Source organism: Triticum dicoccoides, chromosome 3A (genome assembly GCF_002162155.2).
Source record: "Triticum dicoccoides isolate Atlit2015 ecotype Zavitan chromosome 3A, WEW_v2.0, whole genome shotgun sequence".
In the NCBI taxonomy this organism is placed as follows: Eukaryota; Viridiplantae; Streptophyta; class Magnoliopsida; order Poales; family Poaceae; genus Triticum; species Triticum dicoccoides.
In genome coordinates this window covers 12,046,139-12,067,244 of record NC_041384.1, presented here as the reverse complement: position 1 = coordinate 12,067,244, position 21,106 = coordinate 12,046,139, and the positions used below count along the sequence as shown (strand labels likewise).

Below are 21,106 nucleotides of genomic sequence, written 5' to 3'. Positions count from 1 at the left end.
GTCCTCCACCTAACCCTAGACTGGCCACACGCGCAGCGGCGAGGACATCCTGGGCGGGAGCGGCCCTGGCTCGTGGCAGCGAGGCCATCCCCGACTTGCAGAAACGGCTCCAGGCAAACGACGGCAGGGCGAGGCCATCCTGGGCGGGAGCGGCCCTGGGCGCAACGGAGGATCACGTCTCTCCCTCCTTTATCCCTATATCAACATGCTTTGATTTTCCTATCTCTTCTTGATTTATTTTCTCTCTGAACTGCAGCATGAAGAGGCCAGATTCGACTTCAGGTCGGGAGTAGGCCCAACATCAGTGTGGCAAGCGGCAGATCCATCTTTCTTCGTTGGTGATTTTGCCCTCAGGCATAACTCTAATTCACCATGTCATGTTTCTGTCATGTGCTTCTCCGTTTAGAGATATCTATTTTTTTGATCAATATTTTGCCTCAGGCAGCTATAGGAAAGCTGAATAAAATATACTATAGCAAAGCATGTTTTGAGACGTGATAGAAGAACAGATAGCTGGAATGAATACAAAGTATTTTTACAGCTACTGCTAATGTGTGATTAGTAGTAGGACTTCCTGCGCTTTTTCTGCCTGTTGATCGTCTCATTTATTCATCCAAATAGTTAATGAGAACAGATAGATTCAGTTATTTTTGGTTTTCCAGGTTCATATTAATTTACATAACGGTAAATGGGATGGCATTCCGCCGCAGATAGTTAGCATGGCCGCATCAGGCGTGGGCACTGCCGCAGGCGGAGCAGCAGCAGCAGGTGGGGTTGTACACGGCGGAAGGGGAACCGACGGGGTACACGACCAAGTGGGAGGAGCTCCATCCGGTTTTGCAACACCTTCTCCTGCAAATCGAGTAGGTTCCTGGCCATATCGCATCTCGTGTGTGTCTTTCTTGTCGAATTTGGTAGTCGTGGTTTATTATTGGCTTCTGCCGCTGTGACGTTCTGGGGTTTCGAAAACATCTCATGGTGGTGGATTCTGCAAGTATTGTGGGGATCAGGGGAATTATCTCTTGCCTTGTTTTCAGAATGATTTGCCTCATTGCTCTCTGACCATCACCTGGTTCATCTGTGATTTGGCAGGGACACGATAAGGGATGAGAGGCATGCTGTGAGCAGGTGGAAAATGCAGGCGCCTCAGTGACCCGTCAGTCTCCAACAAGGGTTTTGAACTGAATGCTCGTTAGATAACCCAGGTTTGGTTTTATTCTGTGGGTGCTTTGTACTTTAATTTGCAGAAGATGTTTGAACAACGTTTCAGCCTTCACGGATTAGTGTAGTACCCTAACCGTTGCAGAAAAGAGGAAGAAATTAAATGCAGTATCATCTTATATTAAGCATTGTCAAGTTTTGTTTGGTTATTGCTTTGAGAGAGTCATTCTTCACGGATTGCATGGTACCAGCCAATATTAAGCGCCCTTGTGCATCTGAATTGCCGCACGGTTGTGCTAGATAGTACTGCATTAGATGTTTATGTTTGATAATTGAGTTGTACTTTGCATACAAATTGGTAGAGCCATTCTTACTTCATTCAAAGGCTTGAAATGCTACCATTGCAATGTTCTCCACAAGATATAGATATTCTTTCTGAGGTCAAGTAGGCACAGGGAAGTATTATCATCAAATAGCTGGTGTGGCATGCTGTATGCATGGAAGGTACACCATCAAGATGTCTATATGTTGCAAAAGCAAAGATACATATCTTACTTGTATAGTTATCTCTTCAGCTATACTTTAAATTGGCGGGTTTCTGGGACTTAAACCTCAAATTGAAAAGACTCTCAGGACTACCAGGGCAACCTTTTGATATAATGCATGAACCCAACTTGCCAAAAAGCACATTTAACTTGAACATATGTTTTTGACAGGAGCAACCTTTTTCTTCCTGTAACAGGAGATTGGGTTAATCTCCACCATCATCGATAGGGAGAAATCAATGGAATCAGTTGTTTTGTGACTGATTCCATCACATCTCTGGTGTACACGATTCTGATTTCTGAACACTGTCATTGTGTAGGTACTATCCAATTAAACAAAGTGTATAACTCCAGCCGACAACTGCGACATTAGGAATTAGTATTATGCATTAGTTGCTGATGATTTTGGTTAAGCTGATCAATCCTGTTGCATGTTGGTTTTAGAGGTCAGGTCAGCCGTCAGCGGTGGTTGCTTTCCTGGGTATGAGCTGATTGCTAGGGAGGTGTACACTAGAGGACAGGCTCATCACTGATAATTCAATGGAGTGTGTAGACTGATATGGTACCTACTACCTACTCAAAGGAGGAAAGGTATAAGTCCGAGGTGAATTTGTTCTCCTTTTGAACCTTCTCTTTCTAGCATATCCCCTTACCATGATCCATATTTTGCGGCCTCAATTTCGTTTCTACAAGTGATAAATTATCTCTGTACCACATTTATACCCCAGGTTGGGTGGCCTTTTTGTGCTTGCTCTATTTTACATTATAAATTGATTATAAATGCCAGGCTTTGTCATGTTCATGTATTTTTATTTCTCATTGTATTATGCAGCAAGTGGTAAATGATATTGTGCTTTCATGCCTACAGACCACATAAATAGTTTGTGCTTTTGTATTATAAATGCCAGGCTTTTGTCTGACCTTAGGCTCGTGACTATCGTAAACAATGTTCAGATTCCACGACCGCATCTCTCCTTGAACCAGGTGGCCAAAGGAGGACGCCATCAATGGGGTGGTGAGGACCATTCATAGCTTGATGCGCTCGGCGGGGGAGAGCAGTGGACGGCCCACGGTCGCCGGTTGCGGGAGAAGGCGAGGAAGACGACCCGAGGTGAGCCGCCTCTGGTCCGACGTGCGAGGCGCCTACCGAGTGCCTCCCCAGCTTAACGGTCCCAAACCCAAGGTGAGTCCCTCTTCCACCCATCCATCCTTGCATGTTGTCGTCGTCGGATACGGGAGGCCGCTGATTTCGTCGCTAGGCCAGATTAGAAGTGAAGCTCGCCTTTGAGTTTTAGGTTGGATGGTGAACTCGGTAGCTTATAGATTGTGGTTGTCCTTTTTGGATCAGTGTATTGATGCAGTTGCGCCACTATATATTGTTTTCCTGCAAGTGGTCTTTGGGTCAGTGAACATTAAAACATTGTCAGAAGGATGGAATCAGTAATAATGTTGATCCTTGGTTGGTGTCAGATTACTTCAGGTGACAACGGGTGTAGCTTGCTAACTATTTTATTGTCAGTACCTCACTCACGAATGTCTCGGGCTGTTGATTTTTTAGGCTTATTCTGGACATAGATTTATCCTGTTCATATGTTTAAATAAAATAGTTAAAGTTCATGTCTATGCTTCGTATGAAATAAAATATGGGATGTGCTTTTGAATCTGCAATATTTTCAGCCTATAGGATTTACTTCTTTCAGCTCTTGGTTGTATGCCTAAACAGAATAACCGAAGTTCGAATTTATGTGTGGTAACAAACTAAATATGATAAGCATTTGTCATGTTCTAAGAAATAGTATATTGTAAACAATCGGGTGAATTTTGCACTTCCATTTCTGGGTGCGTTGTTTCAGGATTTTGCAGGTTCCTGTTTATATTTCTGTATGCCTTGTGGTTTCAAATAGTGATGCTTCTCAAGTTGTTTTGTTTGCAGGTCTGGCAATATTTATTTGCGCCTAGCTCCTAACATGCATGGATCCATCATTTTATTATTTTGTCATCTCATGTAGTTTCACATGATGTTAGAGTTCATCGTCCGAATTATTAATTAGGTGGTGGCTTTGTCAAAATAATAATTATTAGAAGCTCAGAACCGTGAGAGATCGATGGTATTTCCAAACTGGAATGACAATGCTAAGACTAAATTTGACATTCAAGTGGAAATCATGTTGGTATTTGGTGCATGACAAGGTGCAGATTTCCTAACTTCTGCAATATGGTTTGCTTGGTTTGTGCTGATCTGCTGAAGTCTTTGTTCAGCGATTAGATACAAAGTCTACTCAGCAGGAGGAGCATGAACAATTGTGAAGGAGGACCCCACTGCCTTGGACAAGGTGCGAGGGGCACTGTTCAGGTACATGAATATTCCTTAGAGCTCCAATCAGCTCTTTCATTTGTGATGAGCTTACTTATGATGGTTACCTGTTGCTGTCAAGTATCATAGCTGCTACTTTTTGTTTTCCTATATTGAATGTGACTGGAATGCATTCCTTAATCGCCCTCATTGTGTGCACAAGCAGTTGCTATTACATGTATTAAGGAGACTGATATATATTTGTTCTATGAAAATATGTTCCTTTTTTGGTTAAGAACACCACTTCATCATTTCTGATGTATAGCTTTCCTAGGTTCGTTAGCCAATTATAATAATTTTTGTAGATCTTTCACAGTATCTTTAGGAAATGAAGCCATGAGGATGCTACCTATTCTTTCCTTTCAAGTATCCGGCACTACGAGCTGCATTAATTAGCTTCACCTCAGAATGTTGAAAGAGGAAGTAGGAGTTCTCAGAAATGATAATCTACAAGCGCAGTACATGTTCGTTGATTAACGAAGACAAAGGCCCTACAACTCAACTGCTGTAACACCTATTTTTACAATGTAGGGTATGAACTACTTGGCTTTATTTTTAACTTATGTACTGATGTAGAATGATGGCTCCTGTTTCTTACTCGCTGGTATGAGCTTTTTTGTTGTATTTTGTAAAGCTCATGTATTTACTCATCTATGCTAACTAGCATTGCTACAACATTTGTATACTCTAATAATTATCCTTTCCTTGCCGTTGGCAGGGCCTTTTTTGTACAATTGCTCATACTTATCAATGTGGAAACTACATATATTAGAGGCACTTATTACATTGCGTTGGATGCAAGCTGTTGTTCTGCTAGCTGGTACCTCTTATGAAATACCAAGTGTTTGATCAGCACCTGAGGCATGTAGCTGGCGCGTTTTTTTTTTGATTAGTTTGAATTGCTTACAAATATGTCATGTGGTAGCCAAGGTGTGCTTCCTATCACAATTTGAATGTTTCTTCTTCGCTATATTGTTATCCTGTATGAATGCATATGCTATACCTGGATTTCTATTAACTTAGCGTTATCTCGTTGACCAAAACGTTGTGACCGGCACCCTCGCGCCAGGGCGCGATCCTGATCTAGTGATGCATTAGTGATCCATCCGGTGCAGCACAACAACTAGCTGCAACCTGTCTCCTTCCTCACCTTTGTCCCTTGGCGTTTAGCTTTAGCATCATATCAGTAGCAATTATCAATCTCTGTACGTGCTGCATGCGTGGGGGCGTCCATGGCATAACTAGTGCTAGTATTGATGCATGCATGTCTGGAGAGAGATGAGAGAACAGAAAAGGCCCGTGCTCAGGTCATCTCCAGTGAACGTACGTCGATCGGTCTGGTGAATGCGACACTGCAGCAGACGGCGTCTGGAGCTCGATCGAATATCATCGTACTCAACATCGATCTCACCTACTATCATACTCCTCAGACCAAACTACTTTTGGTTAGAGCTACTCTTTGGTGTATGCTCACAGGTTAGAGCATCTACAGCCCGGCACCTTAAACCCGTCCCAAATGCCCGGGCGGACGGCCCGGTCAATGACTGTTTACGAAAATGTGACTCCTGAAACGGGCCTCAAACGCCACGGCTGACCGGCACCCCTTATATCCAATAGAAATATGAGGCGGATATGGGAGCGCACTGGCGTGCCCGCCACATCGAACTGACGATGGGGTCTCACAGGAAAGCACTCCAAAACCCGGCGGTCCAAAGGTCGTCTACTCCGTCAGACCAATGGCGTCGTGTGACGCCGCTCCGGCGGGCCATGTAATGCCTAGCCCGTCTATCCAAAGGAGGACTTGGAGAAGGAGGAGGATGAGGAGGAGGAGGAGCCGGAGGAAGATGTGGGGGACGCTGGCGATGCGGATCTGCGGGTGATCCTCGATTCCGAATTGGAGGAGGAGGCCGAACACGCCGCGGGTAAGTACGACGAGCCGGAGCCCTCCCACGCGCCGATCTATCCGCCGCCCAGCACCGACGTCGTGGACATCTCCAACAACGAAGCTTAGCTAGGGTAGTACGTAGTATATAGTATGTACGATTTATTTTGCATACTTTGTATGGATGCAGAGGATCATATTTGAGGCTCGACCGGTCACTGTCCACGGACGCGCTTGGTCGCGTCCGGGCGTTTGAGAGGTTGGATTTGCTGTCTGCGTCTGTAGATGCTCTTATATTTGGTAGGTGTACTATGTAGTTACACAGGGGTCCATCAGTCCATGGTCCATGGAGACAACCCCCCCCCCCTCCCAGTACCGCTGTACGTACTCCTATTTCACCTCTGTCAACTTAGAATGCGATCTTTCTCGACCACAATGATATATTTTAGATTATCTTGTGAACGTCTTGTAGTTTAGCTAAATGCCAATCGACTGATTTTGAAATAGGGTCAATCGGTTTTCAAGAGTTGGTCGGAGTGAGCCGGAGGTAAGGAAGGAGAAGGAAGAGGCTTGCTGGAGGGCTACCCTAGTATCTATCTTAGGGTTCAGGGTGGGGGCGGTGGTGGACTGCGATGGTGGGGCGGTGGTGCACTTCACCGGAGAAAAAACTTAAACACGAGCGGGCCCAGAAGGATGGCCCGGGGCGGCGGCTAGACCGGCGGTGGGGGACGGTTCCGGGAAGGGCGAGGCGGTGAAGGTATGCAGGAGTGCCGCCGGCCGCAGGTGGTGGTCGTAGGCCGTTCCGCCGGCGGCCGGCCACGGTCTGGAGAAGAAGGAGAAGAGATGGAGGTAGAAGAAAGGTTGGGCGCTATTGGATGTCGATCGGATGTTCAAAAATGATTGACTAACCCAATTCAAAAAAGTCAGTCGACTGATGTGTAGCCTCACCCAACGTCTTGTGATCCATGCATGATTCTCTTGGGATCATGACCATTCATAAGCGCTCTGTCTAATGAGATGGACGGTATGCGACATGATTGATTTATGTGTGGTAGTACAAGTTTTTCAAGTTCAGATGTTGTGGGTTTTTTTAGAAAAGGAGGACGACCCCCGGCCTCTGCATCTGGACGATTTATACAACAACTTTATTAATTATTGACACAAGACCGTACAGAGCCATACAACAATAAGTCTAAAGCCACCAAACTAAGCAACAACTGTCGCTATCACTATCCAGTTGATGTAGGGCGCTAAAAGTCTGGGCCTAATACCAAACAGACCACGCAGCCAAACCTAAACATCTAAAGACTTGAGGTCCCACCCAGGACGCCTGCCGGGTATGGGCACCCACCAGTCCGGCGTGCTTCTCAACCAGGACCCCTGCCGGGTGTGAGGCCGCCGCAGCCACCTGCCACGAATTCATCTTCAAAGCTGTACTGCTGCATCAACCTTGGCCGGTCCAACTGCCGCCGACGCCACCATGACGCCAGGCAGCGTCACCCTCCTGCGCGAGTCCATCTCCGCTCATCAGGCGCCGAGTCTCCACTGCGCCACGCCACCGAGATCCGCCGTCATCAATGGAGCAGATGAAACACCGCTCCTCCTCTTGTCCCCTCCAACCAGCACTCGCTCCAAAACGATGCCCCCATGAGGAAGAACGATACCGATAGCACCGTCATCGTCCGATCAGGTTGACCCAGATCTAGGGTTTCCCCCGGAACTTCCCGATCAGGTTGATGAGACCTGCAACGACGATGCCTCCAGAAGGAAACGACGTCTGAGACGCCGCCATCGTCCGCCAAGACCACAGTCTGGCGCGATTTTCATCGAAAGCCACGTCTTCCCGACCTCGTGGCTGGCTGGAACCGAGCGGAATCTCGCCACGAAGACGTATGTTGCCGTCGGTACTCCGGCAGAGATCCGGCATCTCCTCACCGGTCCCTCCACGCGCCGCCGGTCGGCGAAAGGCCTCCCCGCGACGGATCCAAATGGGGTGTTGGATCCGCAGTAGCCGTCGTCACCATCACGAGCAGGACAGCCCACCTCACCGGATGGGGCGCTGCCACCGCCGCCGTCCATGCAGGGCCGCCGCTCCGTCGGCGATGGTGCTCGGCCCCCCGCCGCACAGCCCGGATACTCCGTCCTAGCCGCCGCCATTGGATCTCATGAGAAGGGCCGCCCCGCCGCCTCAGATGGGATCCGCCGCCTCCCCCCGCCCAGGACCTTTGGCACAGGGCCCGCCACCACCGCGGCCCACGCCGGCGGCAGCAGCGGCAGGAGGGGATGGAGGGGGAGGTGCTGGCGGCGCTAGGGTTGGGGCCCCTGGCGTCGCCCGGGGGGAGGCGACGCGAGGGGTGCGAGGGAATACAAATGATCTTGAGTTTTCAAGAGTGGTCTGACCGGTGACACCGGCGGCAAGGGATGACTCGAATAGGCATCTGTGTGAACTTTCTCCTGCGTGTTTATATGGTGTTTACTCCAGTTGGGATGAAGAAAGAATCACGAGCTTAGTGGAATTGCCCCGTTTGTAAGCATGCAAAAACTCTCGGGCTCACTGTGGCAGATACTTTCAGGATTGACACTGCACACAAACTCAAAATCAGCCATGGATATTAATCATATTTAATATTTTTTTCCTATATAGTATGTACATAACTAATCCTTTTATATACTAGGACATAAAATATACAAGCATGCATTCTGGAATCCTCGGTCAATTTTATATCTCTATCTATTATAATATTTCACGAAACTATAATAGACATGGATGCCAACATAGGCTTTTAATCCATCGAAGTGGCGCAAGTTAATCATTGATGATATACGCTTTTTTTTTCTTTTCTACTGTTCTCCGATCTGCACAAGCTACGCATTGAAGATATATGCCATTTTCTTTTCTTTTCTACGGTTCTCTGATCTAAAAAAATTGGTTAAACCAAAAAAATAGTAATGCCTCGAGTAGGAAATAACTCAGTCAAACTCATGTGATATATGATTCAAATTTAGTTAAATTTTATTTCCAAACCCAATATTATATATATATAATAAATACATTTTATCTTAATACTTAGATGTACCATTATTACGTATAATTGTACTAGTTAATATCACATGTTGAAAAGTTAAAAAGTTTAGTCTAAACAAATAAGAGAGTGCCCACATATGCGACCAATTGGGGTATTGGCCATGGACTTAAAATATTTTGGAGGCTCACAAGGGCCCATTTACAGGACAAGGCCATAAAGGTCTTTATGAAATCTTAACAACGTCATGGCATGCTCAATTATCTCTACGGTATTTTTGGATGGAATATTTGGCGTCAGCCTATAGGTTTTTTGGTTTTTTTAGTTTCTTCTTTGGCAAAATGTGAAAGATTACCCTTTGATTTACCAGAAGCGGAGGAAGAATTAGTAGCAGGTTACCAAACTGAATATTCCGGTATCAAATATGGTTTATTTTATCTTGTTTCTTACCTAAATTTATTAGTTTCTTCTTTATTTGTAACAGTTCTCTACTTGGGCGGGTGGAATTTATCTATTCCCTATATATCCTTTTTTTATTTTTTATTTCAAAGAGTAGACACGATATCAATTCCCCTGACTCACGGTTAGGGTCTTTTTCCTCCGATTTCGTCGCCTGCACGTCCTTATCCTAATCGAGTCATCTGCCCTAATTTCCTCTTCCGATCGAATCTTTGTTCTGATCGACTCATCAACCTGATTGAGTGTGTCCTCATACGAGCGTGTTCTCTTTCCCCAACGAGACCTTAACAAATTAATTGACTCCCGCGATCAAGTATTCCTCTCGCCCTCGTCATTTCTAAGAGTGATGACATCCGTAGCTGATGCCCAATCGGAAAATAGCACTGGCACGACTGTAGAAAAAATAATCTGGGTGATTTTTTTTGAGCAGCTGGATCTGAATGAGAAGCTTTTGATGACTTGGTGATACATGAGGATGATCCGGAGATAAAGAAGAGCGTGCAATGGATTGCCCCAGTTAGGGGTTCATTTGAAAAACCTTTTAGTCAGGCTGCGTTCTACCGAGACATGCGTGCTACATGGAATCCGACGCAGCAGGTACGCTTCCGCCCTATCAGACCAAATCTTTTCATGGTGTAGCCGTCTTGGTTGGGCGATTAGGAGCGAATGATGAATCAAGGCCCTTGGTTGTTGGGTAGTTTTTATGTGTCCGCACGACGGAGTCAGTAAGACCGATGACATGAGCATTGTGTTTATGCCAATCTGACTTCAAATTCAGAAGTTGTGTGATGGCTATTGTAAAAGAGGGATTGTGGATAATTTTGTGTAGGATGCTGGTGAGATTCTTGATATGAGGTTTAATGGGAATACACAGGGTGATTATATTCGTGTCCGTGTGCGGCTTGATGTTCAGAAGCCCCTTAAAAAATTGTTAGTGTAGTATGTGCAACGGAACGCCATGTCTACTTTGCATGATATGAGAAGTTAGCAAGGTTCTGTAGTGTATGTGGTTTGGTTGGTCATGAATTTAAAGAGTGTGGTAATGGTGTGCATGATGAAAAGAGCAAAAAAATTGGTCCCTGGCTATATGCAGATGCGCTAAACAGACCACGTGAGCATCAGTTCGCAAGGGCTCCGGGAGGATCATTGGTGGGCCGTGGTAAACCTGTTGATGTGATGAATCAGGGTGGGATGTGCACTATGAAGGAGCATATTGATGCAGTTACTAGCCGGAACAAAAATGAGGCAGGACTCATAAACGTTGACTCAACGGTGAGGAAGAGGCTGCATATGGATGGTGATGGTACCAATGTTGCTAGTACGGCTGAGGTGGCACCAGGTGAAATTCTGGCGCTCATTGAAGAGAAGGGGGAGCCGTTTATCTTTGGTTTTTCTTGTTGTGCTTGCAGCGCCGTAAAGTCAAGGGCGGGGGCAATTTTTCTTTTGGTTTTTGGAACATTTTTTTGTGCGGGTTTTAAGGAGCCGTTTTGATCAGTTTTATGTGTCTTTTCCCGCTTATTTTACTTTTTTCCCTTTTCCATTATAAAAAGTGGAGTGTTAAGAAGACACTCGACAAGGCTTGGAAATAATTGATTTCTAAGGAGGCGGAACTATTTTATCTGTTCAGATCAAATGTTAATTACCGAGTGCACTTTCAAGTGATAGTAGTCAGTATAGTTATCGGCACAATAAGGTGCAATGCAAGTACATGCAATGTCCGAATCAATAAAGTGAAGATGAGCGCACATGCATCATCTCTAGCTAACGCGCGTGTGGGCTTCGAATATAACGTAACACGCAAAGCCACTCCCCAGGCTGCAGCCTTGTTTCTACAGCGTATCTACAGTATCACATGTATCGTGGCCGTAGAATATGACCGTGGACACGCAAAGGGGCCGGGAGTATCATGGCACAGTATCACACTCTGTATCCACAGTATCACATGTATCATGGCACCTGGGTCGACTTTATGTTTTACTCTACGTAGCATTCCCTTTAACCTTTTTCTTTTGGCTTTGACAAGATGCATGCATGTATGCGCGACGCAAATAAGATGGAATGCCAACCCTTGAAACTAGCTACACTCTTGTTTCAGTGCCCTGAATCCAGTAAGTTCCTCAAGTGATTGGAGTGGTAAAACACACACACACACACACACACACACACACAGAGAGAGAGAGAGAGATATGTCTGATATCTGGAGCGTTGTGGGATGGTGGGACGATTGGCAGCTGCGCATCCTGGTGCTAGGCAGCCTGGGCCTCCAGTGGTTCCTCCTGTTGGCTGCGCCCATGCGCAAGTACACCATCCCGCGCGTCTTCAGGACGTGCATCTGGCTGGCCTACATCTCCAGAGACGCGCTGGCCATCTACGCACTCGCCACCCTCTTCAACCGCCACGCCAGGGGCAGCAACTGCGGCGGCGTCGAGCAGTCGGGCGTCCTGGAGGTCCTGTGGGCCCCCATCCTCCTCATCCATCTCGGCGGCCAGCAGGAGATGACCGGCTACGAGATCGAGGACAACGAGCTGTGGACGAGGCACACCGTGACCTTGGTGTCCCAGGTCGCAGTCGCCCTCTACGCCTTCTGCAAGTCATGGCGAAGCTCCAGTGACTGGAAGCTGTTGGCGGCCGCAGTCCTTCTCTTCGTCGTCGGCGTCCTCAGCTTCAGCGAGAAGCCGTTGGCCCTCAACAGGGCCAAGATCAAGAGGCTGGCAGCTGTGTCTGCCTGGGTGCAAGGGACCAAGAAGCCTTCCAAGTGGAGGAAGCGCGTCAACAAGTTCTTCTTGTTCGAGGAGAGCAATTGCTTCACCGGGATGCCCACACAAAGCAGTGTCGGCGGCGGGGAAGAAGGGGCCGGCGGGAAGAAGGAGCAAAAACCACCGGTGGTGGCCCTGACGGAGGCAGACAAAGTCTTGATGGTACTTTCGGACATGTCACTGCTAGCTGCTGCCAAGGATCTGGTGTCACGAAACAAAGCCGGCAAGGTGGAGGATGTTCTGCCGCCTCTACCCGTCGCCGAGAAGGCCTTGCCGCGCTGGTTGCGCAGTGCATTCGCCTTCATCTACACCAGAGCTACCGTGGTTGTCACTCCTCTCTACCTGCTCTATCATCTGTTGGTGGTCCCTGTCCTGCACATGGCCGCCCTGGCGCTGTTTGCAGCGAGCGACAAGCAACCGTATCGGCGCGCCGACGTGAAGATAACCTACATCATCCTGTGCCTCACCGCGGCGCTGGATGTCCTGGCGGTGTTCATCCGGCAGCTGCTGTACCGGCTCATGTCCATGACAAAGGTCCCAGCCTTGTGCGAGACGGTACCCGGCTATAACCTCGTCGACGCGGCGCTTCGGGAGGGCGACAAGAGCATCGGGTGGATATACAAGTGTGCCAGGCGCATGGGCTTCAACTGCAAGGGTGGATGTCTTTCTTGCAGGCCTCAACTTGGTCAACTGTACAAGAAGGTGGCACAGACAGTGATCGCAGATCTGGTGGATGCACAGGACCGTGACCTTGCCAGTTACAGGATCTTGGATTCCCACAACTGGGCTCTCAGTAAGGAGCTGCAAGGGCACTGTGGCGAGGAGATAAAAGAAAGCTTGAGCGTCTCGTTCGACCGAAGTGTCCTCCTATGGCACATGGCCTCCGATCTTTGCTTCCGCTGCATTGACGGTGCCGCATTGGTCGATGATGGTGGTAAACAAGAAGGAGAAGGAGGAGGAGGAGCAGAAGAAAAAGTCGAAGGACTAGAAGCAGAAGCAGCAGCAGCAGAAGAAGAAGCAGTAGAAGAACAAGAACAAGAAGGAGGAGGAGGCAGAGGGGAAATAGAACAAGAAGAAGAAGAAGAACGGAAGAGTAGGGACCCGGCATTACGGCTTCATATCAAGTGCACGGTGGCAATATCCAACTACATGGCGCACCTGCTCAACTTCAACCCCGAGATGCTTCTCACCGGCAGCAGGCACCATCTCATCTCCGAAGCCGTTGAGGAGCTGAAATCCTCCTCTTTGTCCAAGAACAAGGACGAGCTAAGCCAGAAGGACGTCAATGAGCTCATTACCGGCATACTGGACCGTGACACTAGTAGTAGTACGTCCCAAGAAGTTTTCCACATCCTGGAGGCATGCAAGCTCGCCAAGGAGCTGCTGGAGATACGGGACCCGACGGCGCGGTGGATGCTCATGTACCGGGTGTGGCTGGGCATGCTCTGCTACTCGGCCAGCATGTGCAGGGGTTACCTCCACGCCAAGAGCTTGGGTGAAGGTGGGGAGTTCCTCTCCTTCGTCTGGCTCGTGCTCTCGCTCAAGGGGGCCAAGAGCTTGGCCGACAAGCTTCAGATGCCGCCGGAGGCTTCTGACACGGCCAAATCGAACGCGCCGCCGCCGGTTACTTGATTCTATCTGCGTGTGCTGCCGTTGATTGATTTCCTTGCTTGTTTTCTTTACCCTATTTGCTTGTTTGTGTGACGCCGCGCTGCATCTGTCCTTGCTTCTGTTTGTGTGCTGCTTGCTAGTCGATCTGGTATGCGGCTACCTGACCGGCTTGTTTAATTTGTTGTCGTACGTGTGCCACCAAAGATAGACTTCTCCGGCTACAATGGATGTGCCTTAATATTCTTCTGTAATAATTGTGCCGACTATCAACCCTTAAATTTGCCTGCCTCAATGCTATTTGTTAAACCTTTATCATTACTATCACAAATTCCGGCGCGTTGCAAAGGGGTATAAATATTCCATTACATTATTTACCTGCCAATATTAATGTGATTGTGTAAATAAATATTATCAAATTCTGCCCATCATGTACTTACCTAAATACAATTTTAATATTTTATTTTGTAGTCACTTATTGGCTTGCCAAAGAAAACAATATTTGTGTGGTAAGTCAATAAAAGGTGCGACAAGTAGATTGACTTGTCCGGCTCTTGTTCCCGCTTCGATGAAATTCGACTAATATGGCTTCAAAGGAACATATACTATCTAGGTGGCAATTACAAAGTAAGTCCTTCCAATACTGCTCACCAAAAATCTTTTTCAGATGAAAGGTGAAAACCTAAAAATAACAACATTAGCTATTAGGTTTTTCTTTTTTAAAAGAAGAAGATTAAAACCTCAACCTCTGTATCATTATTATACACACAACTATTTTATTAATTATTAAGCCGAGTACAAATCAAAGGTAGTGACGGAAAGGGTGATCGATGATCTTGGTGTGTTATCGTGGCTTCGGCGGCGGCGGCGGCAGCCCTCTTCTCTGGTTGGGTCGGCAACCTTGGTACCATGGGTAACACGGGTGCGGCTCTGAGTGAAAACTTGACACTACGGCACCGCCGACGGCGATGCATGCGGGTGTCGCTTCCCTCTTGGTGGTGTCGTTATGGGTCCCCTCCTTGTGCTAGGGTTCCGATTGAAAACTCTAGTCTCACTTTTTGTGCTCGGTGGTTACACACTTGGGGGCGGAGTCGTGGAGCTTCGGTACCTTCTGGTTGCAGCTCACTAGCGACTTCGATCATGCTTTGATCCTGGCATGTAGCTTTCTCGGCTCTGGTGTGAGGTGGTCTCGATTGTCTCTTATCTATTACATCTTGTTGCCATCATTCTCGGTCGCCATGATCTCCTGGCAGTAACGGCACTCCGTAGCCCGAAGCACAAGGGCAGACGACCCTCTCTGCAATTGCTTGGTGTGTTCGGTGACTAATGTTTTCCTAAGACTGTGCGATTCCTTTCGGAGCCAGTAGTCTTCATAGCTTCTTGTTATGTGTAGCATCTCTTGTATTATTGTGTAGCATCTCCTGTATTATTGTGTAGCATCCCCTGTATTACTGCTTAGCTTTGAATTGTTGGCGTTGCTACTCCTAAGAATTTCATTTCGCTTTCGATCTTTTCATATGAGAATTTTCTCAGCACTTTGTATCGGTTCGTCCGTTTGAGCTTCAATTATAATGTGGAGCGAAAGGCTACTTCGAGAGTAAATGCGACGCTAGGAAAAGGAATCCCAAAATACATGGCTGTAAGAGTTGGCAAGAATCTTCACGGCGTATATGGAACCGCAAGTGGAGGTGGAATCCCTTCCCTTTTTTTAAAGGACAGGGTTTGGAATAATCTTTAGGTGACTCTTTGATCCTATTTTCACAGAGCTAAGTTTCATTTGGTTCTCTTTTACGATGCCGACCCCTTGCCAAATATTCGCCGACTTTTGTTACTGATCTAGCTAAGTTCAAATTTGCAGCCGTGCTTATGAAGGATCAAATGAAAAATCAACGTGTTGCAAATGAGCATCTAGCTAACTAGGTTCGATAATAGGATTCTGACGTATATTGAAGTATAGCGCCTTATTTATTTATTTATTTATTTTGGTTTGTGAGATTACTAAAAAAAATTAAACAAAGAAGGGCTTCACCCCTTCAGATTTCCATTCAGGAAAACCAAACACCTCAGTTATCCCTACTAACTACTCCCTCCGTAAAGAAATATAAGAGCATTTAAATCACTATTTATAGAGGGAGTATAACTACTAAAGAGGCTAAATAATAGCGACGAGCTGCTTTAGGCTGTAGTAGTGAGAATACTCCCTCCATTCTAAAATATAGTGCGCCCACGCTTCCCGAGGTCCAACTTTGACCATAAATTTAACCAACGAGACCAACTGCGGCGGGAGAAAAAAAAATATAATTGAAAACTTCTTTCGAATACGAATTCACTGATATAATTTTTGCTCCTGCCGCAATCGGTCTTGATAGTTAAATTTACGGTCAAAGTTGAAGCAAGGGAATAGAGGAAGCACTACATTGTGGAATGGAGAGAGTACCAAGGAAGGAGAGACAGGCGCACCGTGATTGCATGTGTGAACATCCATCTCAACTTTACTTTAATCGGTTCTAAAAAAAAATAACTTTACTTTAATAGCCGTGACTGGCCGGCCAGCATCTATTCCGTCCCATCCAAACACTGAAATGTCGCTCTCATATCATACGCATACCCTACCAGCTTGATGCCTAAGCTACGTACAACCATCTATATATTGGCATCGATCACGCCGTGGGAGCAAAGGCGGCATCATGTCATTGACCACCAATGTCGATGGTACGTACGTATGGCTACTTTCCTATGCTTGGGGATGACGGCTAGCTTGCCGACGGAATATTTGGCCCGCGGTAAATATTTTAACTCTTGTTGTGTTGTGCAGTGTTTAAGCTGCCCCGCAGAGGGTATTACTGGAGCTATTACATCATCACAAGTTCTCAAGAGCTAGAGTCCGCCCTGGCGCACCCTCTAGCGCAAACTTATCCGGTACGTACGCAATCATTTTAACCGTTGTGTTTCTCATTGGATTTAATGAATTTCTGAACCTCTGATTTTCTGTTTGAAATTAAGGTGGTGCTCATGTTCTGGGCGAGCTGGAACGAGCCATGCAGGGTGATGATGAGACCCTTCAGGGCCATGGCCGTGGTTAAGGGCATGGCCAACGGTTAGCCCCAGGGGTGCTGCTCCACAGGCCAACTAGGCTCGGATGCCATCGTGGCGTAAAAGCGGTCGCCTGCAGACGACAGGTGACTCCTGTAGAAGAGCCGGCTTCCTCGAGAGAAAAGCAAGAAAAGATGGAAAAAAGCAAGAGAGTGCCTGTGAAAAGGATGGGAGAAGTTGGCTCTACCCGCGGACGATGCAAGAAGCGACGCACCCGGCGCTGCAGGACACGACCATGGCCATGGCAGCTCGAGAACAGAAGCACTAGTTCCAGATCTGGAACATGGAGCGGTCGAGGCGGAAATACATGAGGCGACCGTTCCGCCCGAAGTGCTCCTCCGTGTGCCGGCCAGAGAGCGGCGACGATGATGCCGAGCTCGGAAACGTGGCCAAAGCCGGCACCACCAGCATGAGCTCGGTGGCACATCCATGGAGGACACCGTGAGATTGGGAAAGGGCCATGGCCGGCGGCGCGAGCTCAAGGCCGCAGCTACGCATGCCCAATGCCGCTCTGCTAGTGCTAGCAGAGGTCGTTTGAGTAAAAAAAATCAGGCGTAAAGGTTTATTTCCATTTATTTGGTATGGATTTGAGGAAGATTGGGGAAGAAGATGCGCAGGGGAGGCGAGATGAACGGGAGTAGTTCTGAGGATAGAGATGATGTGGGTCCTAGTGAGGTGTAGCCTCAGGCTGATGCGTTGGGGTATTAAAAATCAAACCAAGTGCCTCACACTTTTTTACCTACGTGGATGGACCGGGCAGCAGCTAGGTGCTGCCCCCATTGTACATGCCCTAAGAGGAGGGCCGCCATATTCTGCCAGGTGGACGTCGACAAGTTCAAAGTATGACAACGTACGCGCGCGTGGATATTACTCCCCGTGTAAAGAAATATATTAACACTCTTATATTTCTTTACAGAGAAAGTAACTAATTTGGATCGGATAACCAAACTGTGCATATATAACTCGATCATTGCGTACTGCACTCATATATATAACTACTTACACAGGATATCGTGGAGCGGTACCGAGTGGAGGCGCTGCCGACGTTCCTGCTACTCAAGCAAGGCATGGAGAAGGGCAGGGTCGTCGGCGCCAAGGTCGGGGACCTCAGCACCATCATCATGGCCAACATATAAATGATACAGTAACTGGTACTAGCTAGATACGATCTGTCGACTGATGGATGTTCCATCAGCCGGCCTTTCCGTCAGGTATATTATTGATGAATGAACAATTGAGATATGTATCGATTCATCTCGTCGGGAATCTCAATCACTTCCCTTAAACAGCCCTGCGGCACTCCGTCGGTCTGGGAAACTACTGTGCACAGGACATATAGGGTGAACTACCGTTGCACGATGCTCCATCTTAGCGGTTTGCAAACAGCTTGTTGCCATGCATGGATGGCTTCACTGGATTGTGGTTCAAAAATCGGATACGCACTGTCGCCTCCATAGGAGACCCGGTATAAATAGCATATTGTGCTTGAGTTGTGCACTTGCTAATACAAAGTGTTTAATATTACTTTTTTGAATGTGTCTATTTTTATGAAGCATTAAAGTTTATCAATTTATAAACATACTATACCATCTGAAAATCATTTATTTCTAATTACAAGTTTTGTTGTCCAATTATTTCATTATATCTGGCATTAAATTGCTCCAGACGGGTAAACCAAGCAACCATTAAATCCAAACAACACCAAAGAGAGACGATCACACATCTATCTATAGAGATACTAGCCTTGGCTCCCTTGAATTGAAGATACTAAGCTCCCTTGAATTGAAGCGTTATGGTGCTTCGACGGTTGTGGGGGTTGCTGAGGACCCCACGCGCATGTGTGTGGTGTTTACTTTCAATTCTTCTTATTTTTTCATCTTTTATTTCATGAGCGTTTATTTAAATTTGTGTACTTGAAAAACATAAACATATTTTAAAATTCACCTTTTTTCAGGTTCATTAGCATTGATTAAATTGTGGATATTGTTAAATTCACAATCATTTAAAGTTTTTGAACATTTTTAAAATTTGAAAACTTTAAATTTGCGAGCAATTTTTTGTATCCATGAATATATTTAAAATTCATGAATGTTTTCTAAAATTTATGATTTTAAAATTCATAATAATTTTAAAGTTCCTTAAACATCATTTAATTTAAGTAACATTTTGAAATAAAAAAGATAGGTCGTTTTTGTTGTTGAGCTAGCAGTGTGGCCAGCAACAAAGAGCTAAACGATCAAGAGGACCAGGAAGCCAACTGAGCAAGCAACTGGCCCATCCGAGTATTATATAGCAATTTCATGGCTTTAGCGTGAAAAAGGAGCAAGCAATCACCACACCAAGGCCGAAACGTGCAAAGATTTCACAACCACGCATCAAGTAACTCATCTTTCTTCTTGGAAAAAAATACCGCAAAAATAACCCAACACAATATTCGAATAAAAAACACCACCGATAAAAAATTAAAACACAAAAGCCAACACAGATAAAATAAAAAACAACTGATTGTAATAATATGTAGATATAAAATAGTTAATTTCACTCGTGAAGAATGGCATGACGAAGTACACGTTAGCCTCTAGTATCCCTCCCTTCCTAAACATAAGTCTTTTTACATATTCTAATATGGACTACATACGAAGCAAAATAAGTGAATCTGCATTCTAATGTCTATATACATCAGTATGTAGCAGAGGGGGTATTATATATTAAAAGAACTTATATTTAAAAACGGAGGGGTATTATATATTAAAAGTACATTACGGGCTAACCCAAAAAAAGATCCCACAAAAAATCAGAAACGCCTATCCATTAGTTTCATGGACCTTTATTTAACTTGCTGTTACAACCGTTAGGTCTTCGTAATATATCCACTTAATCTCTGATCTGTAAACAAAATTCTCACGGCAATCCATTGATTATACATATATACGTGCAATCTATCAACACATACATGTGATGTGCAAGGAAACTTCGGACAAATAGAACATGTATGCTATGATGAAAATTCTCATATACCCAAAATCAGAAACATCTACCATCAGATTAGTGGACCTTTATTAAACTTGCTATTACAACCATTAGATCTTCGTAATTGATCCTGTTAATCCAATGTGTAAAGAAAACCCTCACGGCTATCCATTGACTATTGATATGTGAAATCTATCAACACATAGTGACGTGCAAGGAAACTCCATCAAAATAGAACATGTACACTGTGATATAAACTCTCATATACCCATCTGCATTTAGGAAATCGATCCTTTTTTAAAACCGGAATTCAATCCTCAATTGCATCTGCTGATCCATGTATGCATACCAGTAATAATTTTCTCACATCCTCCTCAAGCGGCCGCCAATCTTGCCAAACGCGGCTCAGTGCTCTTCCACAATCTCCTGTTGTTAGAGCATCTCCAGCCGTTGGCCCCCCAGGAGGCGCTAAAAATCGCCGCCTGGGGGCGTACCGGTGCTAAACCGCGTGTTGGGGGCGTGATGCTTCCCAGTCGCCGCCTCCACGTCGCATTTTGTTTTTTTTTTGAAAAACAAAATCCGGCCCCACATTCGCACAAACAAGGCGCAAATTTAACCAAACTTTGGTGAGTTCATCAAATATTTTACAAAAAAAGAAAAGAAAAAGACACTACTAGACCCAGAAATGTGTTCACCAGGTCTCTACCAACTTCTATGTTCCAGAAATGTGTTCATGAAATTGGTATATGATGACTTCTGAATATGCAAGAATTAGGAGGAGTATGTTCCTGAATTGTTCCTGTTAAAAGCATCATATTATACTCTTTTTTCCTTCATAAGTTTACTTTATAGTCTCTCATAAATTTTTTTAATGAGGTAATATCAACACAAGACCATATGTCATGTTTTCTGTTTTCCCCATCGGTTTTTTTTAAGAAAGTATACGTGACATATTTATTGTCCTCTAAACTCTATGATTTTTCTCGTATTGAGTTAAAAAAGACAATAACCATTATGTGTTGCATTATTTTTGTCTTATTTTTTCACTGGGTTTGAAGGAGTTTTAGCAACATATTAAACACCTATCTCCTCATATTTTTCTCACAGGGTTTTTGGAGGAGCTTTTTCAAGATGATGATACTTACACTAACAAGTATGGATTATGGGGAGTGTTAGGATTTAATTAATCTTATTAATCCCTACTTTTCCTAACCGAGGCCGTTGCCTCATGTCCATTCGGACGCACCACTTCGAGG

General features: G+C 45.7%; 1 protein-coding gene and 2 long non-coding RNA genes across 4 annotated transcripts; all 3 read left to right on the top strand.

The window, feature by feature from the left end:
* Positions 1-709: 709 nt before the first annotated feature.
* LOC119270944 lies at positions 710-2,342 on the top strand. The gene is made up of 3 exons (XR_005134380.1): positions 710-863; positions 1,093-1,205; positions 2,151-2,342. It is a non-coding gene; the product is annotated as an uncharacterized LOC119270944 (long non-coding RNA).
* A 253-nt stretch (positions 2,343-2,595) lies between these two features.
* LOC119266658 lies at positions 2,596-5,013 on the top strand. Its single transcript, XR_005132077.1, has 3 exons — positions 2,596-2,889; positions 3,955-4,059; positions 4,376-5,013. It is a non-coding gene; the product is annotated as an uncharacterized LOC119266658 (long non-coding RNA).
* An 11,460-nt stretch (positions 5,014-16,473) lies between these two features.
* LOC119270943 (thioredoxin H-type-like) lies at positions 16,474-18,394 on the top strand. Of its 2 annotated transcripts, XR_005134379.1 has the most exons (6): positions 16,474-16,499; positions 16,603-16,706; positions 16,791-16,866; positions 17,671-17,720; positions 17,888-18,091; positions 18,170-18,393. XR_005134379.1 is itself a non-coding variant. In XM_037552942.1 (5 exons), the coding sequence occupies exons 1-5, from the start codon at positions 16,475-16,477 to the stop codon at positions 18,014-18,016; spliced, it is 384 nt and encodes a 127-aa protein (XP_037408839.1). In that variant the 5' UTR covers position 16,474; the 3' UTR covers positions 18,017-18,394. The 2 variants fall into 2 exon arrangements, 1 of the variants encoding a protein (XP_037408839.1); XM_037552942.1 differs by having other exon boundaries at positions 17,888-18,394.
* Positions 18,395-21,106: the final 2,712 nt, after the last annotated feature.

Coding starts and splice junctions, on each gene's coding strand:
- LOC119270943 (XM_037552942.1), top strand. CDS start 16,475: ATGTCATTGACCACCAATGTCGATG. Junction 16,500..16,602: donor ATTGACCACCAATGTCGATG/GTACGTACGTAT, acceptor TGTGTTGTGCAG/TGTTTAAGCTGCCCCGCAGA. Junction 16,707..16,790: donor CTCTAGCGCAAACTTATCCG/GTACGTACGCAA, acceptor TTTGAAATTAAG/GTGGTGCTCATGTTCTGGGC.